Source organism: Bos indicus x Bos taurus, chromosome 15 (assembly GCF_003369695.1).
Source record: "Bos indicus x Bos taurus breed Angus x Brahman F1 hybrid chromosome 15, Bos_hybrid_MaternalHap_v2.0, whole genome shotgun sequence".
In the NCBI taxonomy this organism is placed as follows: domain Eukaryota; kingdom Metazoa; phylum Chordata; class Mammalia; order Artiodactyla; family Bovidae; genus Bos; species Bos indicus x Bos taurus.
Window position 1 is genome coordinate 44,991,553 of NC_040090.1, and position 19,916 is coordinate 45,011,468.

The 19,916-nt window shown below is 48.4% G+C and overlaps 1 protein-coding gene across 10 annotated transcripts in view; it reads left to right on the top strand.

Annotated features, from left to right (window-relative positions):
- ARNTL (aryl hydrocarbon receptor nuclear translocator like) overlaps positions 1-19,916 on the top strand; it is a 108,009-nt gene that overhangs the window by 83,838 nt on the left and 4,255 nt on the right. For 9 of the 10 annotated variants that reach the window (XM_027563324.1, XM_027563321.1, XM_027563323.1 and 6 more), the window contains 9 exons: positions 3,192-3,284; positions 4,370-4,487; positions 6,953-7,102; positions 9,518-9,764; positions 11,402-11,508; positions 12,847-12,997; positions 13,775-13,863; positions 15,374-15,482; positions 18,244-18,337. In XM_027563324.1, coding sequence (XP_027419125.1) covers positions 3,192-3,284; positions 4,370-4,487; positions 6,953-7,102; positions 9,518-9,764; positions 11,402-11,508; positions 12,847-12,997; positions 13,775-13,863; positions 15,374-15,482; positions 18,244-18,337 — 1,158 coding nt within the window. The remainder of the gene's footprint in view (positions 1-3,191; positions 3,285-4,369; positions 4,488-6,952; positions 7,103-9,517; positions 9,765-11,401; positions 11,509-12,846; positions 12,998-13,774; positions 13,864-15,373; positions 15,483-18,243; positions 18,338-19,916) is intronic. The other variant, XM_027563328.1, reaches the window with a different exon arrangement.

Sequence of the window (19,916 nt, forward strand, 5' to 3'; positions counted from 1 at the left end):
TAGTCCCACATTTCAGCTTATCACTAGCGATCCTTCAAAGCTTTGTGTGACTTGTAGACTGGATAGGCATAGCCTCTGTCTTCCATTTTCATTTGTTCACTAATTCAACAGACGTTTTAGTACTTAATGGGTTTTGCATGGCACTGTCCTACAAACATCCAATCACTGATTAACACCTAAGGGTGGGGGCGAGTCTTCTCAGCAAGTCAGTGATGGTCATTTGGTTACCTGTCAAGGCAGACTTGGAGGACTCAGTGCTGCCCTCACCTTTCCATCCTTTTCATAAAAATGTCCTTGTTCTCAGGGAGAACATACTAGGATTAAGATATGAACTGTATCTGCAGCATCTCCAGAGAAACCATCAGGGCTGGCTTCACAGGCGTGCAACCCTTGCAGCTACATAGGACCCGGTACTTGGTTTAATGCTCTGCTGTCACCACCCTGAAGACTGTATTTTGAAAACAAGGGTTCCTGCATTTTCGTTCTGTCCTGGACCCTACTAATTATGTAACTGGTCCTGATCACCATACTGGTAATTTGGTGTTTTTTAAAGAAATACATGTATGTATGTACACATATAAAACAAGTTCCTTTTACAACAACAAGTGTTTAGTAATTGTTGCTGCTTTTCTGAATGATTCTCTGTTAGATGCTCATACTTATCAGGGTCTGGGATAAGGGTTTTAATGCTGTTCAAGTGAGGGACTTCATCTTGGGCCTGCCTTTTCTGCTTCTCTCTCTCACACAACGTCAGTGGTGATCTGTCTTCTCTCATGGAACTTTTCTCATTTCTCTGCTCCATCTCAGTGGCTGGGAAGCACTGTCTAATTCCTCGCCACTTCTGGATGCTGAGTCCCTGGGAATTTGCTTCCGCAGACAGCAGGGTCCACTCAGATGATGTCTGAACAGTTTGGCAGCAGAAACTGGACTTTCAGTCTCCCTTACCAGTGCAAATCTGACTAATTGCTTTCCTTACCAAGTGCTTTCAAAAATACCTTTAATGACTGGAATGTCAAGGAGCAGTGAGCCTGACCGGTTTATAGCGTCTAGAACCTGTCCCTGCCAAGCTTTGAAAGTGAGGCAGCCCGTCGGGCGCCGTGTCACTTGTTAACTCAACGCCGTTTTCCCTGAGGGCGAGCCTGCCTTCGTTTTCCCGGCCCCGTGGTGCTCGTGTTCTCATTCCTCTGCTCTCTGGCTGGCCCTCAGCCTGGCTCCTTCACCTGCTGGTGCTCATCTTCCCGAGCGAAGCAGAGTCGGAATGTTTTGTGCCTCCCCTACATTGACCATATTCACCGGCCTCTGGAACCTTCTCTCTCTCCCCTGAATGTGTTGAAATCCACTCCGCTTGCCATCAGCTTGGGCCTGAGTCTGCTCAGCATCTCTTCCAGAATGTCCCAGGCACCTTCTTCCCAAGAACCTTTTGAGCCACATCACTTCATTAATGAAAAGCCTCAAAATACTCTCTTCTCTAGTTGAGATATAAGGTTGTCTGCAAGGCAAATGAGGAAGTTATTAATACCCTCTTTTTCTTGACAGAATGAGGCTTCTAGCAGATGGTGCTTGGGAAGTGGCTTCCCCCTCACTGTCATCCTTTGCCCCCAGGCCAGCACAGAGGCCTAACTTAGGAAGGGATCAGCCCCAGCTTCCTTCTGGCAGGTGGCCTGCCAGGCCCTCTCACAGCAGTAGTGAGTCTGTTCCCCTCTCACTCATGTCTTTTATCCCAGCACAAGCGCACATACCATTCTGTTACCTTCTGGCGCATGAATTCATTTCCTTAGTTCTTTGAGTTTAACTGCATCCCAAAGGCCCTTCTGTGGAAAAGGGAGTAGGTTCTTTATTAGCGTGTGTATGTGTGCTCAGTCGCATCCGACATTTGCAACCCCATGGACTGTAGCCCGCCAGGCTCCTCTGTCCATGGGATTTCCCAGGCATGAATACTGGAGTGGGTTGTCATTTCCTTCTCCAGGGGATCTTCCCAACCCAGGGATCTCCTGCATGAGCAGGCAGATCTGAGCCATTGGGAAAGCCCTAGGTTCTTTAGTAGTCTATTCCAAAGAACAGACCAAGGACCAGCGAATAACAAAGATAATGATGCATGTGATTTAGTCTGTGGTAGCTGAGTATACTCAATGAACATGAGTTTGCGCAAACTCCGGGAGATAGTGAAGGACAGGGAAGCCTGGCATGCTGCTGTTCGTGGGGGTCGCAAAGAGTCGGACATGACTGAGCGACTGAACAACAGCAACCTGAGTATGGAGCAAGTGCGTGGGCGAGCAGGGAGCACCCTCCGGTGCCTGAAAGGCCCCAGCAGGGGTTCTTAGGGGTTGCTCATCTGGAGAGTCCTGGGTGGGATTCAGTCACATTTGCACAAAACATCCTAAGCTCTCATGTTCCATAGCTTCAGTATATATCTGCCTTAGTCTGTCCAACAAATACTGTCCTGTCTCCACACCTATCTTTGTCGACACTTTGGATTTTTGCCTGTATTTAAAGTGAAGAAGAGGTGAAAGAATGTCAGGAGAAATTTTTGCTTGGCTTTTCTTGTCTCATTTAGGATACAAACAGCTCATCTCTGCATCAGGGAATAAAACTTGAGAATAGTTGTTCTTAACCTGTGAACATTAGAATCGCTTTGGGGAGGGGGTAAAAACCATACCAGTGATCCAGCCCCACTTCGTACCATCAGCATAAAAAAACAAAAGCAGACCACACTTCAGATGCTGCACCCACTGTTCCAGAGAGCTTCCTGGAAATGGAGGTGTTCAAGTCTTGGACAGATGCTGGCTTCAATATTTGAGAGGGAATTTTGACCCTAAAGTTTCCTTCCAGTCTCAGATTCTATGATATTATAGTGTTGTTATACTTAGAGCAATGAAATGGATTTCTCTGGACCTTCATGCAGTCAAAGGAAAAATCTTAAACTGAGTTCTCCTTCGAAACAAAACTCTCTGTAATTGGACTTTCCCCGGTAATCACTAGTGATACATGTGTATATGTCTGCCTTGAAGAGAATCTTATCATTCTCAGGTATTTGTTCTAAGCATCCTGTTCTCAGGACACCTGCGAAATTGTCAGTGACTGCAGTCCCGTGCTTTGGACGCTTAGAAAATAAATCCTTATTTGCTATCAGAGTGATTATAAATCATGTTTCCTGAAGTGTGATAAATTGATTATCCATTTCTCCTGATTAGGCAGCAGATGGATTTTTGTTTGTCGTAGGATGTGACCGAGGGAAGATCCTCTTTGTGTCAGAGTCTGTCTTCAAGATCCTCAACTACAGCCAGGTACTGCCCCTGTTCCCACTGGTGGTGGGCAGCCTTACAGCGGCCAAAAAGGTTACCCCACTTCTCAGAATAATTAATTGACAAGTGATATGTGAAATGCTTCTATTGTTCCCCAACACCATCCTTCTTCCAGAAAATTCTTAACACAGAAATGAATATAAACTTAGAAAACTTCCTTTAATATGCTTCCATTGGGAAGTTTGACCTTATCAGCCTTGTAACTTTCTCACTTCCGCAAGTGTAGGGGTAGCGGGGCAAGGGGATATTTGACAGGGAAGACAGGCAGACAGTACAATGCCAGGGAATAAGAAAAATGGGAATCCACCCATACTGTATCTACAGTGATGTATCACTTATTAGCTCTATTGAACCTCAGCATCCTCTGTAAAATGATTGTAACAATCCACACATTCTATGACTGTTTGTAGAATCATATAACTATTTATATAAAAGCTTCTAGAAAAGAGCTTATCACCTGTTTTGTCCCTAGAGTTTTTACTTATTTTTTTCATTCATTCACTCACGCTTATACTGGTATTTGCATGGAAATTTGGTAAAGCAGAAGAATTGCAGTATCAAAATAACATTTATATAAATTAATGTAAATTTCATGTTTCCAAAGTGTTTTGCTCTTTTCAGTCTTAGAGCAAAGCTGTGGAGGAAGTTATTTATAACTCTGCTAACAATTAGGCTAGTGAGGCATGTAGTATGACACAACTTGTTTAAGAACAGAGGTCTAATGGAGCTAGAGTCAGAGCCCACGCCCTGATTCCTCGCGCTGAGGTCTTAGAAGGGAATCTGTGGGCATGGGAAGTAAATGGTAAAGGGATACATGCCTTGAAAGACTTTGGCCTTAGAGGAGCGGGAGCTGTTTATGTGGTTGAGCCCTTGTCCCTTCTTGCCTTCTCAGTGCCTCATTCATGGTGTCCTTATCTAGGCCAAGTGCCTGGACGTGTGTCCATGTTAACATGTGAAATACTTGAGATTCTCACGCTTAAACGTGCAGAGTAAAGGCAAAGCCCTTGTTGGTTAATTTATATTCCGCATGCCGTTGACTTGTCCTTCTTGGTGATGCATTCCCACAGAATGACCTGATTGGTCAGAGTTTATTTGACTACCTGCATCCTAAAGATATCGCCAAAGTCAAGGAGCAGCTCTCCTCCTCCGACACGGCACCCCGGGAGCGGCTCATAGATGCAAAAAGTGAGTTCGGGAGCTACCGAGCGCTGGGCTGCATGGTGTGTGCTCTGCCGGCCTCAGCGGCTGGGTTCCTACCTCTCTGCCCTTTATCTGGGTCACAAGTGCTCTTTGGCTAAATGGAATTATTATATTACTTCATGTTTGTTTCTCTTCTGGTTTACATAAAGAAGAAAAAACTTCAATGTCCAAATTCGTGAGGGGAAAAACAACCATTTTAATTTGATTCTTTCTGATTTTTAGTCAATTTTTTTTTCAGGATCTAGAATCCCCAGTTGTATGTTCCTGAGTTAAAAGGGTTCACATCAGTTTGATTTGTTCCCCCGAAAAAATCACTTCTGTGTGTCTGAGTTGTACTCATGCAGCCTCGTAAGATGAAAAAGTATAAATATGACATCTCTCTGACCAGAGTGGTTTCTCTTGAGGTCCCTCCCCCCACCTGCCTCCCTGCTTCCTCGTGGCAGCAGTGGAGCACCACTCACGTCTTCCCCGGCTTCCTGCTCCTGCTCCTGCCCCCCTGCCTGCCAGGAGCTCTCGCCCCCTTCAGTCCCACGGGGAGCTCTGCACTCCAGCAGTTAAGAGCATGGACTCCACAGTCAGAGGCAGGGCTCGAATCGTGTCTCCACCATTTACTAGCTGCGTGACCCTGAGCAAGTTACTTAACCTGTCTGTGCCTCAGCTTCCTTACCTGCACAGTGTCACCGACTTCATCAGGTTGCTGTGAGGATTTAATATTCTAAAAACATACAGCACGTTGTTTCCAGCACATAGTAAGCACAACGTATTTACCTTGGCCCAGTGCCGTCATAGCCTAACTAGCTTCCTGCTCCCAGGCTCTCCATTATAGTCTCTGGAAGGAAATAACCGCCAGTGGAATCTCCTTTAAGTCATCCTTTCACCAAGGCACCCCTCATCTTCCTATAAGTACAGTGCCACCCGTTGCCCTTTATAGTCTGGTCCTGCAGTTGTCTTAGTGACCTCAGGAGGAAGAGGTGAATGCTGTTTGGTCCTTGCCTCTAAGGCTGTTACCCATGTAGTCAGGGTGACGAGGAGACAGCACCGTGTATAATAAGTGCAGCCATAGACATAGTACCAGCCACAGAGAGCGATGATTCATCCTCATGTGGGTGTGGGCACACGCATCATGGAGTAGGTGACAGCTCCAGGTGGGTTTGAAAAGATGAATTAATATTTGCAGGTGATGAAGGGAAGAAAGTAGCAGAAGAAATGATTGGTGGATGGGGGCAGAAGGGTGGTGCTGGGGTTTGCTGGTGCTGCTGGAGAAAAACACTCAGGGGACGGGGAGGGCTGGACGGTACAGACCTTCTCATCCGTGAGGATGCAGTGCAGGACTGCGGGGCGGAGAGGTTGGGGGGCAGGCTCAGATCCCGGTGAGGATGCAATGAAGGACTGCGGGGTGGAGAGGTGGGGGGGCAGGCTCAGATCCCCGTGAGGATGCAGTGCAGGACTGCGGGGCGGAGAGGTGGGGGGGCAGGCTCAGATCCCCGTGAGGATGCAGTGCAGGACTGCGGGGTGGAGGGGCGGGGGGCAGGCTCAGATCCCCGTGAGGATGCAGTGCAGGACTTCGGGGTGGAGAGGTGGGGAGCAGGCTCAGATCCCCGGCTTCTGTGCTGACAAGTATCCCATGTTTCTATCAGGATAACAGTCAGGCTTTTCTCCAGAGATTGTAATTCAGTTGGTCCAAAACTAGAATTCAAACCACAAATATGAACCACATAAATAACTTTAAATTTCCTGATAGCTACATTTTAAAAAGTAAAAATAAATGCAAAACTATACTATCTTTTATTTAACACTAAATACAAAAGGAAGTCTTTCCGATTTTTTTTTTTCCACTAAGTCTTTGAAATCTTGGGTATGTTCACATGTACTGCACACCTCCAATTTGAAGATCCCAGCGGCTGCATATAGCTAGTGGCTCCCGCACTGGGCAGCACAGATCTAGAATTGGGCTCAAGCATCTTCAGGTCGATACAGAGTCTGGGGGTTCTGGTGTCCAGCCAGGCTTGAGAACACGAGCCAACCCTGCTGCCTCCGTTCCATCCCAGTGTCCAGATCCTGCCCACTCTCCAGGTCCCAGCCCACTTTCTGCCCCCTCTGGGAAACACCGGCTGTTTCTGCCCTTTATTTGGCACTTTTCAGTCATACACCATGTGTGGCATGAGCACAGTCCTTCCGGTGAACTTCCATTTCCACCTCTCAGCTCCCGCTGAGAAGAGGGTCCCGTGTATATTTCTTTGTTCCCTGGAGCGCCTAGTCCGTTCGTCAGTAGCTGCATTCTGCATGGTCTAGAAGCACTGCAGGCTCACAGCGTAGAATGCAGGCCTGTGAGGAGGCCCCTGTTACAGAACAGAGAGGCAGGAAGGAAAAGGCTTTCTTCAAGGGCATGCTCCCCTGCCTGACAGACGACACGACCCTCAGTTTATCACGTTTTGTGTATTGATTTGCAGCTGGACTTCCAGTTAAAACAGATATAACCCCTGGGCCATCTCGATTATGTTCTGGAGCACGGCGTTCTTTCTTCTGTAGGATGAAGTGTAACAGGCCTTCAGTAAAAGTGGAAGACAAGGATTTCCCCTCTACCTGCTCCAAGAAAAAAGGTAACCACTTAAGAGCTCATTAAATCCTTTCACAGGTGAGGCTGGCTTTTCCACAGAGGGGCGCTCAGTAGGGTGTGGGCTCAGAGCAGGCAGATTGCAGGTTTGCAGCCAGGACCTCTGTGGCCCTGCTTCTGTGAGGGCATTTGGGGAGCAGCGGGGAGGTAGGAAGTCCTGACAGATTCGTGGAGAGGCCTCCTCTGTTTCAATTCTGTTTGTTTTTGTGTGGTTGGGAAAGAGTATTCTCAGTCACAGTTCCCTGCGTCCCCAGCGCCCGCCAGACTTACCCTAGGTTCACCAGTGCCTACAGGTGGCTAGGAGCAGCGGACATGCCATTTCTCTTCCACGGTGAAGTGTTTCTTCTCGCCTTCCTGCCCCCTCCACTCTGAACTCTCCTCTGAGTGCTTTCTGTTGGTTCCTTTCCAGCCCTCTTCTCTTAGGAGGAGTAGATACAAACACAGTCCATAGGTAGTGTCGCCCACCCACGTAGCTGTCAATGGCATTTATATGCCAGTAATTTCCAGGTTCATATTTCCAGCCCACACTGCTCTTTTGAACTCCAGATTTGTAAATTAACTGCTTATTTAATCTACCTGCTTGGACATCTCAAGGGCATCTCATAGGTGATAGGCATAGAAGTAACCACCCAGGCTTCCTCTGGAATGTTAATGGCAGCCCCTTGCATCTAGCTGTGTGTGCTAAGAGCCTGGGAGACACCTTCTCCCCGTTGCCCTCCCCCCGACCTAGGGTTCTTGCTGCTATGAATCACCCCTGCAGAAGTGTGTGTGTTACTGCTGTCACTCGATCGAGGCTGCCCTGGGTCTCATAAGTTTGTTGAAGTACCTTCCTCACGCTCTCCAGCCCTTCACATGGCCAGAGTGACCTTTCTAAAAGCAAATCTTTGTATCAGTCCCCTGTTTCAAACCCTTCATTGGTTCCCATTGCTCTTGAAGAAGAGTTTAAAATCTTTAATGTGATCCTGCAGCGCCCTCCCCTGACACTCCTCCATAGGTTTGAGCCGTGCAGACCTCCCTTTGATGCCTCCAACCCCTTTTCACTCAGTATCTGCACACATGGTGTCACCTCTGAAGGAAGTGCCTCCCTCGCCACCGGCTCCCCTCCCTGGCTCTCTGCAGACCCTCCTTCAGAGTGGCCCTCGATGTCTGTCACTCAGTCCCTCAGACTGCCTTCTGTCTGCATGTCACACCCTGCAGGTTTTCTTTGTAACACTTGCTTCCCATTGCAGTTACGTAGTCATTTGTGTGATTATTTGTTTAAAGTACCTCTCCCCCGTTAGGCTGTAAATTCCACAGAGGCATGCCTGACTTGTTTTCCACTCTTGCCCAGTAACTAGCACAGACCCGATGCTCGGTAAACATTCCATAAGAATGTGTCGACTGGGACTTTCCTGGCGGTCCTCCACGGCAGCGGGGGCACAGGTTTGAGCCCTGGTTGGGGAACTAAGATCCCACGTGCTGCAACACGAGGCACCCCTACACACACACAAAATGTGTACTGTTGAAATTCACGGATGCTTCACACTTAACGTGTCTCACACTGAAATCTTTTCTCCCTCTCCTCTAAAACACACTCTGTATTCTCTCCCCTGAGTCAACAAATGGTACCTGTAACCACTCAATCCGAAAAAGTTGGACTCATCTGTGTTTTCTTTTTTCATACCAAATATTTGATACTCAGACCAGATCCCAAAAGTTCAGCTCAGAAATTCCCCCGCGTCCTTTCTGCCTCCTCCTCATCTCCACAACACTGCCATCGTGAGTCCCCGGCATTTCTTGCTGTATTATTATCCTCCTCCTGGCTTTTACTGTCTTCCAGTGACCCGAGTCACTAAAGCATCCAAATCGCGATGTGATTTTGCTGCTTCCCCACCATAAGTGCCCTTGGAAACTCTCCATTTCCAATCTGGGAAAGGTTAACACCTTTGTGAGCAAATGATCCAAGGCCGCGACAGTGTGCTGCCAACATGCCTTCCCAGCACTTAGCCCAGCACCTCCCTTTTCACTTCACCTGCATGGAGCGCTCTGCTGTTTGCTGTACAGGATGCCCCTCTGGGTCTTTGTACCTTCTCAGCCTTTATACATTCTGGTCCTTCAGCCAGTGCTCATCCCTCCCAGCCCTCCTCCTACACAGTTCTTCTGGGCAGCCTTCCTTGCCAGGGAGATCGTGCTGCTCCTTCCTTGGTGTACGTGATGCCCATTTGGTATCATCATTGCTACGAAACACACATGACGCTGGATCATGCCTGATCTTTCTATCTTTCTCTTTCATTTGATGCCAACTTCTGGACAGTAGGCTTTGATTTTTATGTTTTCAGTCCTTTCCTACATCCCAGCGCATGATAGGCTGCCTGTGCTTCCAGGTCCCAAAGCCCCACTGACATCGCACTTTGCTTTCCAGCAGATCGAAAAAGCTTCTGCACAATCCACAGCACAGGCTATTTGAAAAGCTGGCCGCCCACAAAGATGGGGCTGGATGAAGACAACGAACCAGACAACGAGGGGTGTAATCTTAGCTGCCTTGTCGCCATTGGACGGCTGCACTCTCACATGGTTCCACAACCGGCAAACGGGGAAATCAGGGTGAAGTCAATGGAATATGTCTCCCGGCACGCGATAGATGGGAAGTTTGTTTTTGTAGACCAGAGGTAAGAGTCTGGACGTTACCCTTGGACAGTCTTGGCAGCGGAGTTTCAACCTTGAGTAAAGCAGAGCAGACTGGGCCGTTGGCTGCCTTTCTTAAAGATAGAGAGGAGGAAGTGATGGGTGGATCTGCTGAAAAATGAGACCTAATGGGTTATCCGGAGAAGGCAATGGCACCCCACTCCAGTACTCTTGCCTGGAAAATCCCATGGACGGAGGAGCCCAGAAGGCTGCAGTCCATGGAGTTGCTGAGGGTCGGACACAACTGAGCGACTTCACTTTCACTTTTCACTTTCATGCATTGGAGAAGGACATGGCAACCCACTCCAGTGTTCTTGCCTGGAGAATCCCAGGGACAGGGGAGACTGGTGGGCTGCCATCTATGGGGTCGCACGGAGTTGGACACGACTGAAGCGACTTAGCAGTAGCAGTGGGTTATCATCATAAATACAGAAATTTTCTCCATGTCATTCTTTGGCAGGTAGAGACAGTGAAGTGGGGTGGCTTGATGTCCATGGCTAAAAGAGAAATAATAGGCATAGCATGCTCTCTGAATCTATGGAGTGTTCCATTAATTACTGTAATGTGAATTCTGGGATGTGGGACTTTGAAAAGATTATCTAGTCTTGAGCTATCAATACAGTAGTCATTGGCTATAGTAATCCCATATGGCAATTTAATTTAATCAATTAAAGTTAAATAAAATGTGAAATTAAATTCCCCCAGCTCACTAACCACATTTCAAGTATCGGTAGTCACATGTGGCTTTCCTGGTGGCTCAGCTATAAAGAATCTGCCTGCCAGTGCAGGAGATGCAGGTTCACTCCGTGGGTCAGGAAAATCCCCTGGAGAGGGAAATAGCGACCCACCCAGTATTCTTGCCTGAGGAATCCCATGGACAGAGGAGCCTGGTAGGCTGCAGGCCGTGGGGTCACAAAGGATTGGATACAACTTAGCGATTAAACAGCAGCAACAGTGGCGAATGGTACCTGAATGGAACATTTCTGTCTCCACAGAAGTTCTGCTGGACAACACTGATCTAGTCCAGTCTCGTGCTTTATGGTTGATGAACCGAGGCTCAGCCTGAAGACCAGCCCCCTCCCAGATTCGTAACTCGTTGGCAGTAGACCTGGGCTAAGAACCCAGATTTCCACTTCTCTCTGCTGCTTCCTTACAAGTATCCACAGGCTAGCAATTTTTCTGGGTACTGGAAATAGCCAGCCACTAAATACTAGAAAAGGAAGCAGTCACTTCTCAAGGTCCCTGTGGGCCCCATGATGGGCTTCTGGTCACCCTGATAAAGAGCAGGCAATAAATTGGAGAAGCTTTGACCTGGAGTTTAGAGTCCTACCACTTTTTTTTTTTAATCTAAAACAGTTACTACTTTTAAACCTAAAATTTGATGTCTTGAGCTAACAGCCCCTTTGAAAGTCTTTTTCTCTCTCTGTTTTTATAACCCCGATTAAAGTCAGCTTCACGAGAAAGAACAAAACCCATGTAATAAGCCCTCTGAACCCACCCAGCTTTGACCTTGTTTTCATTGGCTGTAGTGGGAGTCATCCACTGCAGAGATCTGTTAATTATCTGAATGTTATTTTCTTTAAAAAAAAAAAAAAAAAAAAAAATTTTTTTTCCCTTTTAGGGCAACAGCTATTTTGGCATATTTACCACAAGAACTTCTAGGCACGTCGTGTTATGAGTATTTCCACCAAGACGACATAGGACATCTCGCAGAATGTCATAGGCAAGGTAAGCTGCTGGGCTGTACACCAGGTCTGAAGTTTCAAGTGTCCCTCTCCTTCTAGACATGTCCATGGACCCTTGCAGAGAAATCTGCCCCCGTGAGGTGGGAGTCAGCCAGCCCAGGGACCTACAGGCCAGAATGTCTGGGAGGAGGGGACGCTGCTCCTTCCCCCAGCCCCATCTACCCCCTTCCAGATAACCCCCCACCCCGACTGCCTAGCAGATCTTTACGCTGGCCAGGGAAATTTCTGGAAGGCATCTCTGGTTCAGAGGGTTTCCCTGGACTATGTAAAGATGTAGTGTGGCCCAAGCGGATCTAATTTTCTACAAATCCCTGCACTGCCTCCTGCATTTTCCTCTTGGTTAATGGCGCAGCCACATACATAGCTTCCTGAGACAGTAGCCAACATTGACTCCCTTCTTTACTCTTTCCTCCATCAGAACTGTTCATTCATCTCAGCCTTGCATCTCCAAAGAGGCCCCTTTCTGCCAAGCCCCTGATGCAGCCCTCGTACCCACCTGATAATTGTGATGGACTTGCCTCAGACCCGCCAATCCACCTTCCATTGCTGTCCTGCTTATGCTCTGACAGACTGAGCCTGCCAATCACATCTGTGCTCAAAACCCCCTGCCCAGTCACCTTTGACAGATGCTCAAGACCCTCCATGTCCCGGCCCTGAGCCACCTCCCCAGCTTCACCTCCCCACCCGATCCCTGTGTGCAGAGGCCTTGTCCTCCAGACACACTGACATCTCACTGTTCCCACCCCGACCCCAGGCCCTGCCACTCCTCGGGTAAGCACTGGGTTCTTCCCTCCTCCCTTTTGGCAAACTTGTGTTCACCTCTGAAGGCTCTGATCGCCTCTGCGTACCTGTCCCTCATTCCTCTTCTGAGGGTGCAAGTCATATCCTGTCTCTCTTATCTCCAGTACTTGACACGTGAAGCATACTTGCTACATGTTTGTTACATGAAAGAATGAGGTTTCCATGGGTGAGATGCTGCCTGAATCCGGATGTCCTCAGGCTTTGTGATGGGGAGATTACGTGGTCCCTGTGGACTGAGCCTTCTTGTGTGGCATTCACTTCATAGATGAATCCACTTAGATGTCTAGAATGCACTGTTATTCCCTTCATTTCATACACTCTGAAGAATAGTGACAGGTTCACAACCAGATTGGAAGGCTCAGAAATCAGGTCCTCAGAAACACCCTCTTCTCTGAGGTGCCACCTCCCATGGCTTATTAAAGAGGGGATGGCCTTGAAGCCTGAGCGCATTTAGGATTTGGTTAGTTTAATACATTGTTCTGAGGAAACAATAATGTTCATGGTTTCTTTATATTTTCAGTTTTACAGTCAAGAGAAAAGATTACCACTAATTGCTACAAGTTTAAAATCAAAGATGGTTCTTTCATCACACTACGGAGTCGGTGGTTCAGTTTCATGAACCCTTGGACCAAGGAAGTGGAATACATTGTCTCCACGAACACCGTTGTTTTGTAAGTGTCTTTCCTATTTCAGAAGCTCCCTTGCTTCAAGGAGGAATGCCTTGGGGCCCTTACCTGGGAAAGGGGGTACAGGCAACAGCCAGTATCCCATCCTTTACTGTCATCCTGCTAATATCCTGTGAAGCCTCAGGACTGGCAGAAGCCAGAAGGTGGCTAACAAAGGACACGCTTCAGTACTCAGAACTCTCAGGCCCCCGGCTGCTGGAAAGGCTCTCGGAGACAGCAGCCTTTCCTTCCCGACAAAGCAGCCAGCCTTTGAGTTCAAAGGCTCACCAGCCCATACGGGCCTTGGCGGAGGAGGGATGGGGATCTGTGCCCCCAGGCTGGTGGCCTGAGCACTCAGCGCTGCGGAATGCCGCCTCAAAGGCTGCCACCTGCTGGGCGAGCAGGGAAGGGAAGGCCCCCCTCTGCCGCCTGCTCCCCACATCTCCTTCCTGGTGATGTGCAACCCCCACCCGTAGGTAGAGCTGACTGAGGGGCTGGGGTCGGTGCCCTGCCGGCCACCTGGAGAGGAGCCTCGTGGCAGCGGCGGTGGCTGCTGCATCACCACCCCCGCTGGACCGCACCCCGCATGCGCTAGGAAGGCCAGAGCCCCGGACGCTGTCTGCCGTGTCCTCTGACAGCGAGGAGACCCACTGAGCCACTCAGACACTTCGTTTTCTGGCCTGTCCAGGTCCAGAGTGGACACCGGACACCTTGGCCAAGGTGAAAGGTGCACAGTTCTGGGCGGGCCTGACTCACGTTTCCTTGTTGCTGGGATGTTCACAGAGCCAACGTCCTGGAAGGCGGGGACCCCAGCTTCCCGCAGCTCACAGCATCCCCCCACAGCATGGACAGCATGCTGCCCTCTGGAGAAGGTAACTATGTGCCACCGGGGCGCTGGGCTTGCCTGGAGGAGCTGCTTGTGGCCACCCCCCCTGCCCCCAGTGTTTGGGGTCCCCGGCCACCATGTTCTGTGGAACAAGGGGGGAGCCTCGCGGGAGTGATCACTAAGGACGCTGTCATCTCACTTTCTCTGTTGAGCTTGAAATGCTGGGAACTTGGTTTTGCCTTTCCTGAGGCTGCCTGGACGCTGGAAGCCCATGAAACGGCCAGCTCCTTGCTGCGTGTGCTTTCCTCCACTGTGTTGCCCAGCAGCTGTGATGTGAAGGGCTCTTCGGTCACGGCCACTGGCTCCTGAGGTGGGAGGAGGGTGTCTGCCAGCACCGAGGTGTGAACTGTGCCAGGCCCCCTCCCCCAGCCCGGCCTTGGCCGCTGCCCGTGCACCTGACTCCTTCCTGGGCCTGCTTGCATGGCTTCAGTCCCCTTCTCTTCATCGATGAATCCTACATCCGGTCCCTCCAGGTCTGTTCCTCCAGCTGCCTCCTGGACTCCCACAGGAGGCACCTATAACTCAGTATGTCCACGTTGGTTTTCGGCACAACAGCAGCCCCCTACCCCCAACCTGGTTGGTTAAGCCAGAAGCCATGACTCCTGCCTCTCTCCCATTATATGGAAACACGAAATCCTGCCCCTTCTATCTTTAAACCTCCCCATCACCGCCTTCCCCATCTGTTGCCTGGATTATTGCAGGTAATTTCCCAGCCCTAGTCTCACGTTCTCCACTCTGCGCCCCCGTCCTCCACTACAGTTCGCTCCTGTGCAGCAGTTGACTTTTCAGTAACCCCCATCTGAGTCAGTCCTTTGGTTATCCCCCGTGGGTACGGCTCAGATCTGTTAGGGTGGCGTCCAGGACCCTTCCTGGTCTGACTGGTACCTGCTTCTCCGTGTCATCACTTGCTCACTCCATCATCATCGCACTGAGTTTCTTGGCGTCGTCTCCCAAGCTGTGCCCTCTTCAGGGCTCTTGTGTACACTGGTGGCTGTGCCTGGAATGCTTTCCTTTCCTTTCCTCTCTGCCACCCTGATTCGTGCTCCTCTCACAAGACTCAGCTCAGTTAATCTCTTCCAGGAAATTGCACCTGGCCCCCCTGAATGCCTGGTGCTGCCCTGTCAAACGTATCACGGTGTGCTCCAGCCCTTGTCTGTCTTATGTGTCTCCCCCTTAGACTGTGAGCTCCTTGAGGGCAGGGATGCCGACTTAATCTCTGTGCCCCTGGCCTGCAGCACAGTGGTGTTCAGTAAATGTATGTGGCGTGCATGAGTAAGTAGAGGCTATATATCAACATGTCTGATCCTGGAAGGAAACGTGAGCTTTTTCCTGCTGGAATGCCCTTTCCTGAAAAGCCATGGCTCTAATGTCCTTCGGGCACAACCCTAAGGTTGAACTTCAAGTGGATCATGGGAAGAACTGGTTTTAATTCAACACGTAATAGGGTCTTCTCCCTCGGTTTTCCCCTTTCCCACTCTCAGATTCCTCTGTTGTAGGTGGCCCGAAGAGGACCCACCCCACTGTTCCAGGGATTCCAGGGGGAACCAGGGCTGGGGCAGGAAAAATAGGTCGAATGATTGCTGAGGAAATCATGGAAATCCACAGGCAAGTAACACCTAGCTGTTCCCTTAAACCAGTGTCCTCCATGCTGCAGCAATTTTGCCCCCCCCGGGGATGATTTGTTGATGTCCGGAGACAGTTTTTGGTTGTCACACTTGAGTGGGAGGTTGCTGCTAAACATCCAGGGGAGAGAGGACAGGGATGCTGCTTGCTAAACATTCTACAGGACGCAGGACAGCCCTCCCAATCCCTGACCCCTGAGAGAGAATTTTTCAGTCCAAAATGTCAGTAGTGTCAGGATTAAGATGTAGTGCCTTTAAATAAAGAAGCTAAACCCAAACAGGTCAGAGCTAAAGGGAACTCTGGGAGGCTCAACTTTATTACTTTGTGTACGACCCAGGGAGCTTCCCAGCAGATAGATGAGCACTAACATCACAGAGCTGCAGAAGCAGAGCCGTGAACTGCCGTGATCTGGGCCTGACACTTCCAGTCAAAAAGCTGCCTAGGATTAGTAGTAGAGGCCAAGCTAATCAGCTGGTAATAGAAACTTGTGTGGGTGGGCCTTCTTTTCCATATCAAAGAGGAGAACCTCAAGTAGTTTACCTGAGTTTGAGTCCTGGGCCTCTGTTTAGAAGAGTCACTCAAATTCTTGGACTCTGTTGACTTAAACCATAAAAGGAAGGCAATTATCTGTCTCCCCCAGATTGCTCTAGGACTGTGAGAGAACTCAGGAAAGTTCCTAGAACTGACATGTGGTGTCATGTAGCGACAGAAACTGACATGTGGTGAGTGCTCAAAAATTGTTAATTAAATCTAAGTCTTTAAGAGCAGTCATTGAGTGGGAAGCAGTAATTATAAGTCCATTTGAATTTAGAGAATGGAGAGGGTGGAAACCAGGTCCTTGGGAATGCAAACTTAATGGGACATAATCAGAGGATCCCTGCTGCCACTGGATTGATTCTCTGAGGAGAACTAGAAGCTGGCCTTGTTTTCTAATTGGCCGCAGAGGGGCTCTTATCCCAGTGGGTAGCACAGTTCTGTTCCAGCCCTTCAGGAAGGACGGATGTGGCTGCTTCAGTCTGTTTCAGGAAGGAGAGGTGGGTGGGGTGGGGTGCAGTGATAATGTGGTGCTGATCAGCCACTGTGTGCACACCCAGTGCTTTGCTGGAAACCATCCAAGAATAGTATAAAGCTATTGAATCTTTGCGAAGCCTATTTTCTTCATGATAAAAGCAAAAACGACGATTCCTTGGGCAGAAGCAAACGAGGAAGGGTTTGAACTTGGCTTTAGCTGAGTTTTGTGATGAAGGTGTGCGTTCCTTCTAGAAAAGACAGCCATGCACTCGAGTGCGCGTGTGAGTGGCATATTCAGGATGAAAAAAAAAAAAGGCAGGCCACATGCCTGGGCAGCTTCTTTGTAGGAAAGAACCACAGAGTTGTGATGGGAGATTGCTAAGAATTCTAAGAAATGATGCTGAGAAGTTGAAACTGGAAGAAAATGTGAAGACCCTGAGCATTGTAGAGTGATGAGCAATGTGTGTAAATAAGCCTCAAAGTTGGATTGGAATAGGAATAGATGAAGGTGAGCATGCTTAATGACTCAAAATGAGGCCCACTCTAGAGTGATAATTGTGTCCAAAAGAGAAGTCAGTAATTTAAGGACTAGATATTGAAGATGAAATAAGTAATGATGAAAAGGCAATTCCAAGATAGGGAAACTGGGGCAATAGTGGTTCCACAGATGTAGGTAGGGAAAAGTAGGAGACATTCAATAATTTTTTCAATACGCAATTAGTAGTCATCTGTGTGAGTGAAGAATACCTGGTATGTAGTTGTATCCTGCCTTTGAGGAGCCTATGGTCCGGGGGGGGGAGATCTTGTTTACTCAGAAATTACAGAACTAGGCAGAACAACCAAGAGCCAAAAGTCTCCTGGGCAGTGGAAGGGTCCCAGGGTCACCAGCAGCTGCATTCATCCATCCATGCAGGTGCCAAGAGCCTGGTGGTCATACAGCTGCCATTCAGGTCTCCCTTAGACTCTAGCTGTGGTGCCAGGTCCTGCTCTCCCTTCCTGAGGTTCTTCAGCTTGACAAGAGTTTATATGGATTTATAGTTCTAAGGCTTTCCCTCTGTAAACCTACTATGCTGAGAAATAAGCTAGCTGAGAAGGGCTTGAACCCGTTTTTCATCACCTGTTTCCTTAGACGATGATGACTGGGACTGTAAGACTAGTTTCTAGGCGTGGCTGAGCTGCCCCAGCACCCTCCATCTCCTGAGTATTCACTAGCTAAGCAGTGTTTGTGGGTTAGAGGATAAATCATTTGCTGTGGAGTCTAGTTCATCTATCAGAGATAGAGGTTGGACTTCTAAAGTTCTGCCAATCTACTCTGAGATCTGGCTGTGAGGAAATTGGCCACCTACTTGAAATCCACAAACCTGAAATCCAGACCTTAATCCAAGGGCTTTGTCAGTGAGAAGCTTGCCTCCAGGATTTTCTAGATCAGGTGCTGATGGGATAAATCCAGCTTATCACTTGTAAATAAAGTTTTATTGGAACACGGCTACACCCATTCATTTGCATATGGTCTTGGCTTTTTTTTTTTTTTCCAGCTATAGTGGCAGAGTTCAGTAGTTGTGACAGAGGCCATATAGCCTACAGAGCCTAAAATAATTACTCTCCTATCCTTTACTGAAGGCTTACCAATCCCTATTCTAGATCTTCTCACCTCCATCCCTCATCAACACACACACACTGCACTGAAAAAAAAAGGAAAGGCAATGTAACTAACTCCTCTTTTCTCTGACAGGATAAGAGGGTCATCGCCTTCCAGCTGTGGCTCCAGCCCATTGAACATCACAAGTACACCTCCCCCTGATGCCTCTTCTCCAGGAGGCAAGAAGGTAGGGCTGACGACTCTTAGACTAAGGCCCTTCTTCATGTAGAGAGCTCTTGTCCAAGCTGTGAAATACTGGAAGTGGGAGTACGTAATTGTGGTTGCTGAAACAAGTAGGACCCTTTTTTCCTCCTTGAAGTAAATGCATCTATTAGGTGAGGCACAAAACCCACCAGTGGATCAGGGAGGCTTGCTGACATCCTTAGAGGGTTTATCCCATGTGAGCAGAGGCAAGCAGAAAGAGATCGTTGTAAGGTTTGGAGAGCTGCTAGTCCATTGCATGGAAGGAGGAATTCAAGAGCTCCCATGAAGGAAGGATTCGCGGGTATGTAAACCTACCTAGTTCTCTGCCAGGAGTCTTCAAGGGAGAAAGTGTCTAGTGCAGGCCCTGGAAGCAGTGCTGCCAGTGGTGCTTTGGAGGGCAAGTCATGCCTGTGCAGCTGCAGGATACTTAGGGATCTGCCTGGTTTTCTCTGATGGGACAGCGTTAAGTACAAGTAGTTCATCTGTTGCCAGCCCTAAGGAAGAACTGACCAGAAGACTACATTATAAATAGTCTCAGAAACCAACAATCTGTTTTCATTTTTGGAGCTGAGAGTTTGTGATCCTAGGCCAATGTTACTTGTAAATCATAAATCTATTTATAGTGTCTGATGTTAACATAGGTTAGGATAACCCAGAGGCCAGCATCTTGAGACATAAGGTCTTCCTTCCCCTATCTCCCAAAACATAGACACAGAGAAAGAATTTACCCAGATTGGACTCCTAAGGCACAAATTGTATCAAAAGCAGGGCATGGGTTTTCAAAACTTGGCTTCTCAGAGGCTCAGGTTACCAGGAGCTGTGGTGCGGCCAGGTAGGGTGGGGCTTGTAAGGGGGCCAGCTGATGAGAAAGATAAGGTCAGGACTCCTGCTTCTACCAGGGTAGCTTTATTTCTGTTTTATGATGTGTGAGTCTTCCATAAAAATTTTTATTTGGAAGAAGATTTGAAAGCCATTAATGGGGAAGAGCACATTTGGAAGAGAGACCTGGGTTTGAAGCCTACCTTTGCCATGCACTGGTGTGTGCCCTTATATAATTTTTTAAGCCCCTGATTTCTCTATAATGAGGCTAATAATAGGCTAGGGCAGCCAGCATCTTTGCACATGATGTCCTGTTATGAGAGAATATACGTGGAAGTGCCTGGTTGGTAATGACTTGAGTATTGCATCCACAGATGAAGTCTGGCCTGGGCACAGCCCCCGCCACTGCTCACAGGTGAGCTCTTAGCCATGTTTTGTTACACTGCTAGGTCCTTCTTTCATACTGGATCTACCATCTTAGTGAAGTATCCTTTTCTCTGGGTCTCAACTCAACTTTTAGGCACTTGACTTTCTGGTATTACCAAGAATCCCACTATGCTATTTTGGAAGGTCATCACTTCAGTGCTTAAATATTACTCAGAGAACTTTTATATACAATATCTTATTTTATCCTCACAACCTCATAGGTGGAAAAATCCAGGCTACCAAATGGTATATGACTAGCCCAGAATTTAGTAAGTATGGCCCCAAACTAAATTCAGGTCTCTTGACTTCTGATTCTT